Source organism: Capsicum annuum, chromosome 6, assembly GCF_002878395.1.
Source record: "Capsicum annuum cultivar UCD-10X-F1 chromosome 6, UCD10Xv1.1, whole genome shotgun sequence".
NCBI classification, from domain to species: Eukaryota; Viridiplantae; Streptophyta; class Magnoliopsida; order Solanales; family Solanaceae; genus Capsicum; species Capsicum annuum.
Genome location: NC_061116.1, coordinates 64,559,597 through 64,570,107, shown reverse-complemented (window position 1 = coordinate 64,570,107; position 10,511 = coordinate 64,559,597). Strand labels below are relative to the sequence as shown.

At 30.9% G+C, this 10,511-nt stretch overlaps 1 protein-coding gene across 1 annotated transcript; it reads left to right on the top strand.

The window, feature by feature from the left end:
• The first annotated feature begins 6,567 nt into the window (after positions 1 to 6,567).
• On the top strand, positions 6,568 to 9,384 carry LOC124899493. The gene is made up of 7 exons (XM_047414389.1): positions 6,568 to 6,860; positions 7,597 to 7,738; positions 7,821 to 8,148; positions 8,301 to 8,424; positions 8,470 to 8,797; positions 8,941 to 9,019; positions 9,074 to 9,384. The coding sequence occupies exons 1-7, from the start codon at positions 6,568 to 6,570 to the stop codon at positions 9,382 to 9,384; spliced, it is 1,605 nt and encodes a 534-aa protein (XP_047270345.1).
• The last annotated feature ends 1,127 nt before the right edge of the window (positions 9,385 to 10,511 follow it).

The window sequence follows — 10,511 nt, the reverse complement described above, 5'->3', positions numbered from 1 at the left end:
GATACATTTATTAGCTGATATATTTTTAGTTTGATACTTTTGTCCCTATTGATGGCTTGTGATGATTTACCCTAATTCAATTATTTGATACATTTCATGCTTGTTAACTAAATTGATGCATGTGTTCTTTGATACATTTTATAGCAAATATTCACTGCCATGTGTAAAACTGCTATATATGTGTTTGATACATTTGACATTTGTATAAATACAGTATATATATCAATATGACTGTTTTATACATTTGATACATATCAGAATATAGTATATTATTTTGTATCCAAGTAAACTTTTTTATTTTGATAATTCTACAAAACATCAGCTTGGTTGTCAACAATCCACTTTCACATAATTTAAGATATGGTAGCGGACAATATCAAAAGATTGTTTTAAGCTTAAGGCAGTTCTCAAGAAAGAAGAAATTAAAATATTCCATCATACCTATTATGGATAATATCTCAATATACCCAAACACAACTTTCAAGGATCAGTTGATAGATGTTCAGTTAAAGCTGTTTCCCAAAAAAATTGGCAAACATATCATATGCAAGCCCATAGGTTAAATAATAACACTTAGCAAGAATCATATAAAGGATTAGAAGTGCTAATACTTTATTCATCATAAGAATATGTTACCTTCATGAATTTAGAAAGTCCAAAATAAGCATGAGCCACATATATATACCTTCTTGTAGGAAATACAAGATGTGACTTCATACTAAATTGTTGTTGCATGAGGTTCTCTCTAATGGTTATCCTCCTCAAGAATCATCCTATGACAAAATTTCACAAATAAATCAATCAAGTAATAAAGTTTATCAAAAGAGAAAGTTTTACCTTTCGGCTCATGAGCCTTAAGCCAAGATCCAAATGTCATCTTTTCACCCTAGAGGTTGGATGCTTTGGCATAGTCCACATCCAAACAATGCTCATTGCTTCCCTTCTTTGAAGAGTATTCATCCTTGTTGAAGGTATCATTCATGCACAACTTGGGTCCATCAAGGAGATTGTAAACCTTTAAGAAAGACTTTCCATCATAGTAAAGGCAGCCAACATCACCCAACTCTTGCTTGTCATTTTGATCAAGAATCACCACAAAAGTTCCATTATTCAAATCATTACCAAGGTCAAATGGAAAGAAATTCCATACACTTGGGTCAAACAAATATCCCATTTGTCCCATTGGCACTCTTATTTACGTACAATATACCTCTACAAAAACATAAGAATCATTATATGCAAATAGATAATAGAGAAAGGTGTCACATAAACTAACATCATCTTCATGTTCTCATAAAAAGGACCGCTCTTAGATTTAGAAGCATCACATAATTTATGAAGGATTGAAACACACAAAGAATAAGTAACAATAGGCATACAAGCATCACTGTCCTTCTTAACACTATCCTTTTCAATAAAAATATTATCATCTCTCAAGAAGAGATTTTTATTCTCGTAAAGTGTGTCATAACACCATAGTGGATTAGCAAATAATTTGTAGCCTTCAAGAGTGACAACATATTCAATATTACAAGATATACCACTATGCACACTCTTGATAGTCATGTCACTATCAAATAAAAGATTATTCTTAAAATCGCATCCCAACTCAAGATTTCCATGAGAAGGATAAGAAATGAAGTCAATGTCTAAGGATTCATCACCTCTTAATAAATATCCTATATGAAAATCCACAAGATCAACTTTATTATCAATATCACTAAATTGAGGTTTATTTTTTTAATCATGAAATTCCTCATTTAGTGGGCCATTATTACATATAAGTTGGTATTCACAGTAAATAATACTAGTTTGTAGCATTCTAAGCTTACAAGAATCAACCACATAATTACAATAATTAAGTCCAACTAGTACTTGATCACTTTTTTCAGATGATAATGCATTCTCATCCAAATCATAAATACCAACACTAGATGGACACAAATCGATCTTGCTAGAAGAATCAATTTGGTCATCAATATATCAACAAGTGTAGGACCACTTTCACAAATGATATCAACATACTCCAAAGAGACATTAAGCCCCATCACATGGTAAAGGCTTATTAAGTTTGCATAAAGATATTCTATTACACATACTTAGTTGGATACTATCCACACAATGATCTTTCAAGTTTAATAAAGTGTAAGGATTAGATTTGTTATCTTGTAGATCGTATAAAGATTTGCCTCCACCTTGGTTTTCAAAATTGGAGAATAATTGCTCCTTTGGGAAGCTTTCAAGTACCTCACGGTTCTTCACATTTTGAGGTCATCATTAGATTTGCTTCTACGAATACCTGCATAAGATTCAAGACAACAAGAGAAAGAAGAAAAGATACATGAATTAAGATAAGATTAACAACCCTCTCACATCACTCCACACAATATCTCTTTTTCCACTCTAGAATAATCACTTTAAACACCCTTAATACTCTCAATATTTTATCTCTCAATTACATGGGAGTTAGCACAAGTGCCAAGGATTCTTTAAAAAGGGTTAGATGATCCCTTCAAATCTAGCTTCCACTTTGGTACACAAAGAATGAATGTTTTGACTCCATGTTCAACTCCTTAATTCCTAACCTCACAAAGAGTATCTTGGTTTGTTTCTAATGGCAACTCTTTAGGTTCATCCTCACAAAAACTAGCTCTCTTCATTATCTTTTCCAACTCCTTGGGCATAAGCTTAGTGACCAATTGGGAGATCCTGTAAATTTCTTTTTGCATCAAAGCACATATTTTTTTGCACTTCAAAGTTTTAAGCTCCATAATTGGAAGTGGTTCATTTGTGTTCACTTCTCTAGGATGTGTTGGGGAAAGAGAATTCTCGTTGTAGTCCATGATATATTTGTATCAATATTTCACTTATTTAATCCTATGATTTTGGAACCAAGCATGTTCCAAATGTATGTTACAAGTATCTATTAAGCCTATACCATGCTAAACCTCCTCTTAATATTGGCCGAGTGAAATGAACACTTTTACTTGTTGGTTAATCCAAACCCCTCTTTCATCAAAGATAGGACTTCAAACAGAATGTAAAGGTAACCTAAGATATTCCACCACTTGATGTGATACATTTTCAAAACTTTGATTATCAAGTACAAGATCAAATTAATTCCTGCGACACTATTGACATTTACTTTTATTCCAAGAATTCTCCTCTCCGGGTCATGCATATCTTGGATCCTTGGATTCATTCAACTTCTATGGCTTAGTGTTCTTACACCTCACCTCCAACCTCATCACCATATGGAGAACAAGAAACATTAAAACTAATATGAGGACCATAAGCTTCATAATATGAAAATATAAAATGTACTTCCTCTATGGTCCACATTTTGATTTCAAATTGGTCCCTCCCATATATCTAGACATTTTTAGTATAGGAAGTAGCACAAGAAGAGAAAGAAAATTCAACCTCAAAACTTTTATTTTCTTCAAGATTTCTCTCAAAGGATTCACAAGATATACGGAAGAAAGCATTGTACCTCACATCGCCATCATAACCATGGTGTGAAGCATAAAAACATTCATCTTCACTATGGTATACACCACAAGGTCCTTATACCCCTTCAATATCATCTAAGATTCATAAGCCACATTCATCTTCGAAGCAGTAGTTCTCACCACCATGTCGTTCATTATCACATGGGCCATTATATCCCTCATAGAACGCACCATCATACTCATGATCTATATTACCACACTTGCAACGACCATCACAACTTTCATAAGATTCTTCATCAAGCTCATGGGGTCAATCAGCATACTCATAGCCCATATTTCTAAGCATACTCACTAATGTCATCTCTATAATATTTTGAGGCTACGAATGACATTCGGCCTTATATTAATCTTTCTACATACCTGTAATACTCAATAAATGAGTTAGCAGTAAAATTCCTCATGTATCTCGTATTTTAAAACTCTTTTTTACCTTTCTTTCTAGATCTTAGTTCGAATGTTGAGAGAGAACTAGCCTATCCCAATTAATTCACAAGGTTACTAATTCTTTGTGAAAGAATAGATTCTTGTTAATTAAATAATGGATGATACAAAATCAAATAGAAAGAACCAAGAAAGTTATCAATGAAGTCAAATGAGAAAAACTTAGAAAGAATTAACACGAAAGAAAGACGGACTCAATTACTAACTAATAACTAACTAGGTTCAATTACTAGTTGAAAATTAGTTTAAAGAACAAAGAAAAGTGATTAAGAGTCAAGAAAATAAAACTAGGAAGTTGGGAACTGAGTTAGATTGCCAAAGTTTGGCGTGTTTCCCTTTAGTATGGCATTGGTACCTCATCTCGCCAGTGTATTGCTACTTGCTAAAGTGTACATCAATTTTCCAAAGTGTACTTCTGCTCGCCAAAGTAGATAGAATATGATTGAAAGTTTGTCGATCTATGGCGAGTTGAAACACTTTGGTAAGCTCGATTTGACTCGCCAAACTCACCCGTCAGCACACCTGAAGCCTCCGAATTTTATACTTTTGTGGTCCCCTTGTACTTCATTTATCGTAGTACTTGCTCTTTTTGGTAAATTTCCTTTTTTACAATACAAGTATTCTATTTCTTTATTTTACTTTTGAATCAAACACCACTTTTTTAATATTCTTCTTCAACAAGATATGAACATCATGAAGAACACCATGATCAATAGGAATTTCAAAAATTCATAACTCTCTCAATTTAGCTGCGATTTCCATGAAATTTGAGATTTAGGCACCTTTTGATGTGAAGAACAAATTCCAATACGTTTTATATCGCAATTCCAAACAAATAAAATCAGATTTTAAAACTAATTTGCTTCCATTCAAGCTCTAAAGAACACCATGAATGTGAAGAACATCCAAATTTTGAACCTAATGATTTCAACTCCGATTTCACTCAAATTTTGAATTTGAACTCCTAAGGACAGGAAGAATTAAACCTTCAATTTCATCTAGATCTACAAACCAGCCACTTGTGTGGCCTCAATTTCTTCAAACCCAACAATGGTGAAAACCTCAAATCAACTCCAAACAAGATAAAATTCGGATCTAGACTCAATAAACACTAGAAAACTCAAATCTAGTCTGAGAAACTTCAAACAAGACTCGATTCAACTTTTTTTTTTTTTTTGGAATTTTGAAAATTGATATTATTTTATGAATTTTCAGATTTATGAATCAAGGATTAGGAGTTGTTGAAATAACCTTTTAGACTATGTTTTGATACTAAATAACACGATTCCAATTTGGGAGACCCAATTGAAATTGGATTCCAATAACAAATTAAGATAGAGGAGAAATAAGAGACGAGACGTGAAGAAAGAAAGGCTTAATTGAATCCACAATCAAATCAAGGAAGGAGAAGACTCCATTTGAAATCCACAAATGAGCAACTCGTATGAAAATCAAGTAAAAGAAGTTCTAAATCAACTATATTCTAAAGTAGACTAAAGGGATTTCATCCTACAAACTCTCAAAGAGTGTCTTCTTAAATACAAAAAAATCTCCCTATCAAAATAACTAAGGCATCTATTTAAAAATTCACATATAGTCTCATTAGAATGTCTATAACTAACTCCTTAGTCTTAGTTTTAATAATTATAATTTATAGTCAAAAATAGTGACAGTTATATGTATATATATGTATATATATATATATATATATATACAAAACAAAGGAAGAGTCTCTAACAGCATTTGGGATAAAAAAGGAAATTTAAATACGATAAATCACCTTAATATTCTCCAACTTTCGATTTATTACTCTGATATAATTGGTTTGTTATTATGGAGGATTGCATTAATCACTCCCTCAAACATTGGTTTTTTTTTAGGAGAAAATCGACACCAAATTGGTTACAAGTGATTCGTGCATGTGAGATTATGGTAAATACGATTTCTGAAAAATCTTTATTTTGCTTCAATTTTTTTCTCAAATCCTTTTTTGAATGTAAAACGCAATACCAAATCGATTAGATTTCAAGGTAACCATAATCGATTCAACTATTTTTCGTGAATTTTATTTATGAAATAGAATACTAAATACAAACTTCATCTTGAATCTACTATCCTTCGATTTGTAATTAGTTGTATTGTTGGGTACAATAATTTAACTTTTTGGGTTTCAGTTTCTAGAAAATTCAATTGTAATTATTTGAATATATCCATTTATATGAATTTTCATAGTCATTTGGTTATTTTGTTATTTGGGGTATTTTTATCAAAGTTGAAAATAAATCGTAATTGTTCTTTGTATCTATCTTATATGCCTTGTTTATATGGTATGTATTCAGTTGCTAATTGCAATTTGATGTTTTATATTTTATCAACAAATTTTATACAAAAAATGTATCTATTGCTAATTGTGTTGAAGCATTCTGGTGTATGAAATATAGATAATGAGTATGAATAATACCAACTCTACTCAATAGCAATTGATGAAAATGGAAAATACAATGATTTGTTGCAATTGATTGGCAAGCAACTTTGTATTGACTTTAATTTGAGTACCATGAAAATAGAATATAAAGTTGTTTGTAGTAGTAAAATAATGAAAATTCATAATGACATGGGGCTGACAGTATATGTAGTGATACGAAAAGAAGAAAAGGAATTCAGAAATTATCCTTTGTGTGTTTCTCTTTTTCGTAAATCTTGCAAAAATGATGAAATATGTTCGAAGGAAGAAGGAAAGAGTTCTTGTGACAGTCATAAAGTGAAAGTAAATTCGAACTGTGTTGATGGAAAAAAGAGCAATATTGGTGAAGATTGTTTTGAGCTTATTGAAAGTGTTGATACAAATGATAAAGAACATACAATTATTTCCGATCCAAATCATAATGAGGCGCTTATTTGTCAAATGTATAAGCACAAAGCCACTTTAAAGTCGGTGATGACCCAATATGCAATCCAAAACAGATTTCAATTCAATACAAGAAAATCAAATGGGAACGGATAATTTGCTGTATTTTATGATTATATATTTTTTTGTAATTGTATTTTTTTCAAATTTGTGTATCTGTACGTAGTTGTAGTTTATTGTTTATTTTTTAGTTGTATATGTACACCTGATGTAATAGTAGTTGTATATGTACACCTGATGTAATCTGTATATTTGTATGAAGTTGTATTTTACTATTTGTTTTTTAGTTGTATATGTATATCTGTATGTAATTGTATTTGTATATATATTTGTTAATTGTATTTGTATATCTGTATGTAGTTGTACCTGTATATATTATTTTTAATAGTGAAGTTGTTTATGATTATATGTTTTTTTCTATTTGTATATTTTTTTTAGTATATAGTATTTGTTTTTAATTGTATTTGTATATCTGTATATAATTGTATTTGTATATGTATTTTTAATTTGATTTTGTATATCTGTATATAGTTTTATTTGTATATTTGTTACATGTATATCTTCTTTTTTTTGTGTTTATGTATATTGTTGCATACATAAGTTTAGTGTTTTAGTATATTTATAAACTTTCAAAGAACTAGATTGTGGGTATAGACTGTAGGTTTAATAATTTTTTTTTTAATAATTATGTTTGTTTTGTTTGTGTAACTTATTAATATAATTGTTTCATACCAGGTATGCTTTGGTTTATAAATCGAAGAAATGTGGTTGGTTTCTAAGGGCATCTAGCAATAAGAACACCAATTTTTTTAAGATTAAAAAGTTTCGGTATGAACATACTTGTCCTGTAAAAGATAGAGTGTACCAGCAGAAACATGTTAGTAGTGCATTTGATTAGTGGGATTGTGAAACAGAAGTTATCCAATCATAAAAGAGTGTATCTGACGAAAAACATACAGGAGGATATTATCAATGAGCTTGCTTTGGATTTGAATTATACAATGGCGTGGAGGGCTAAAGAAAAAACTTTGATTTCATTGAGGGGGACAACATATTCATCATACAATAGACTGCCCGGATATTTATACATGTTTGAAAAGACTTACCCTGGTTCACATATAAGAATGAAAAAAACATCAGATGATAAATTCCTTTATGTGTTTATATCGCTCTACTCTTCAATTAAAGGTTTTGATTCATGTCGACCAATTGTTGTTGTTGATGGCAGTCACCTAAGAGGAACATATAATGGAACTTTCGTGTCAGCAAGTACACTTAATGGAGCAGGTTTTTATGCTACTTTCTATTTTTTTCACTACTATATATATTGTATTAAATATATTAAAACTATATTTTGTAAATCTTTTATGTATAACATGACATATGTAGGAATTATTTTTCCCTGGCTTATGGAATTTTGGATTCAAAGAATTATGCAGCATGGAGTTGGTTCTTTGAGCAATTGAAAGAAGCTCATGGTATAAAATCAAATATGTGTGTTGTGTCCGACAGGAACGAGAGCATTATAAGGGATGTGTCAAGTGTATATGGGGGTGTTATACAGTATGCTTGCATCTGGCATTTATAAAATATGGTAACCAATTTTAGGAAGTCACATGCTAAATTTTCTGAAGTGTTTTATGCAATGGCAAAAGCATATATAATTTCTGAATTTAACAGTCTAATGAAGAAGGTTGAAAAGATAGATATTAGGGTGAAAGATTACTTGCAGTCGGCCGGATATAACAAGTGGTCTAGGGTGTATGCAACTATAAATTGGAGATTCACTTTAACCTCGAACATTGCTGAAACAATTAACATGCACCTTAAGGAAGCCAGGGAGTTGCCTATATATGATTTCTTGGAGGAAGTTAGAAAAATGTTTGGCAGATGGAACCATAGCAATCGACAGGTTGGGACATTCACACGTACACCTGTATGAGGGAAATATTATGAACTCCTTAAATTTAATGAGGCAAAGAGTACACGAATGAGGGTAAGTATTTTATTAAAACTACATGATGCATTTGTTATTTTGTTGAATATGTATATATAAATATAATTGTATATTCATCGTAGGTTGTGCTGGCAACGGATTATGTTTATTCTGTGCTTCATGAAGATCGACATTTTATTGTTTGCCTGGATAAGAAGACATGTTCTTGACATAGATTTGAAATCTATGAAATTCTATGTGCTCATGCGTATGCAGTGTTGAAGAGTAAACATTTGGAACCTGATGATTATTGCTCTAACTTTTACAAGTCAGTCTCGATTTTGGGTACGTATGATGTTCTAATATTGCCTCTGCCTGATAGATCCACATGGAAAATATCAGACTATATATTGAGTGAAGTTGTTCTTCAGCCAAAATACAAACGTCCCCCTGGAAGCCCAAAGAAAATAGAAAGAGAAAAATCCGCGGAAGAATTTTACGGGTCTAAGTCCACATATTCATGCAGTGCTTATGGGTTAAAGGAACACAATAGGCGTTCATGCAGAGAAAAACGTCGAGTTAAATAGTTTTTTACCTTATGTGAAATTTATGTTTCTTTTTTTTTAAGCAATCAATAAGTTTCAATTATGATTTTTGTCATTGATTATTTAGAATTACTTCGTCAAAATATGATGGATTATCTATTAAGTTAATTTCCAATTTACTTATATAGATATATGTAGTTTTTGAACTTCTATGTGCATAACTCATAACTTCACTTTTAACTGTATACATGTACAAAAATTCACTTTTAACTATATACATGTGCAAAAGATTAATAAGCAGATGAGTTATCTGTAAACATATTATATTTGAAGCGCATTTGTTGTGTGTATTTTGATGTTTTATTTCTCTATTATACGTATTTATCATTATATGTTTTGTTAAAAAAAATTGTGTATATATATATATAAAAGATTTCATACACAAACTTGCAGTACATTTTCGTCATGCAATTTTTTTAGTGGAGAACACAAACTTTTTAAAAAGCATTCATCATATGTGATTCATGATTGTTGAAACCAAAATAGTATATGTATATATAAACGGTTTCATACACAAATTTGCAGTACATTTTCGTCATACAATATTAATGGTGGATAACAAAAAAATTTTTAAAAACATTCATCATATGTGACTCGTGACAGTTGAAACCAAAACAGTGTATACATATATATTTAACAGCTTTGTATAAATACTATGCTGTTTCAAAAAAACTAATCAAGTCATATAACTGTTACAATAAATCAGCTTCAGAAAACCTTCCTATACCATAATTAATTCAAAATCAAGTAGGTATACCAAAAAGGTTAAAATAGAAGGGCAGATTAATATACCAAAAATAAAAAAAAAAACATAAAGTAGCTTCCTAATAATAACAACTAAATTATCTATGGAATAACAATCAATTTTGTGTTATCACAATCAAACTGTGGCCTCATTGGCCTGTCTGGACTCTTATTATAACTCACGTATTTTTCTCAATCTTCTGAGTCCCGTGACTCCATAAAAGGGCAGCGTATCGAGTGTGCAAAGCTTTAACATCAAAAAATCCTGGCGGTACACCTTTTTCATGGCTAATATACCTTGCATATACAGCAACATATACTCCATAATCCCTGAACATTCATATTTTGGGATGTAAGTAGTAAAA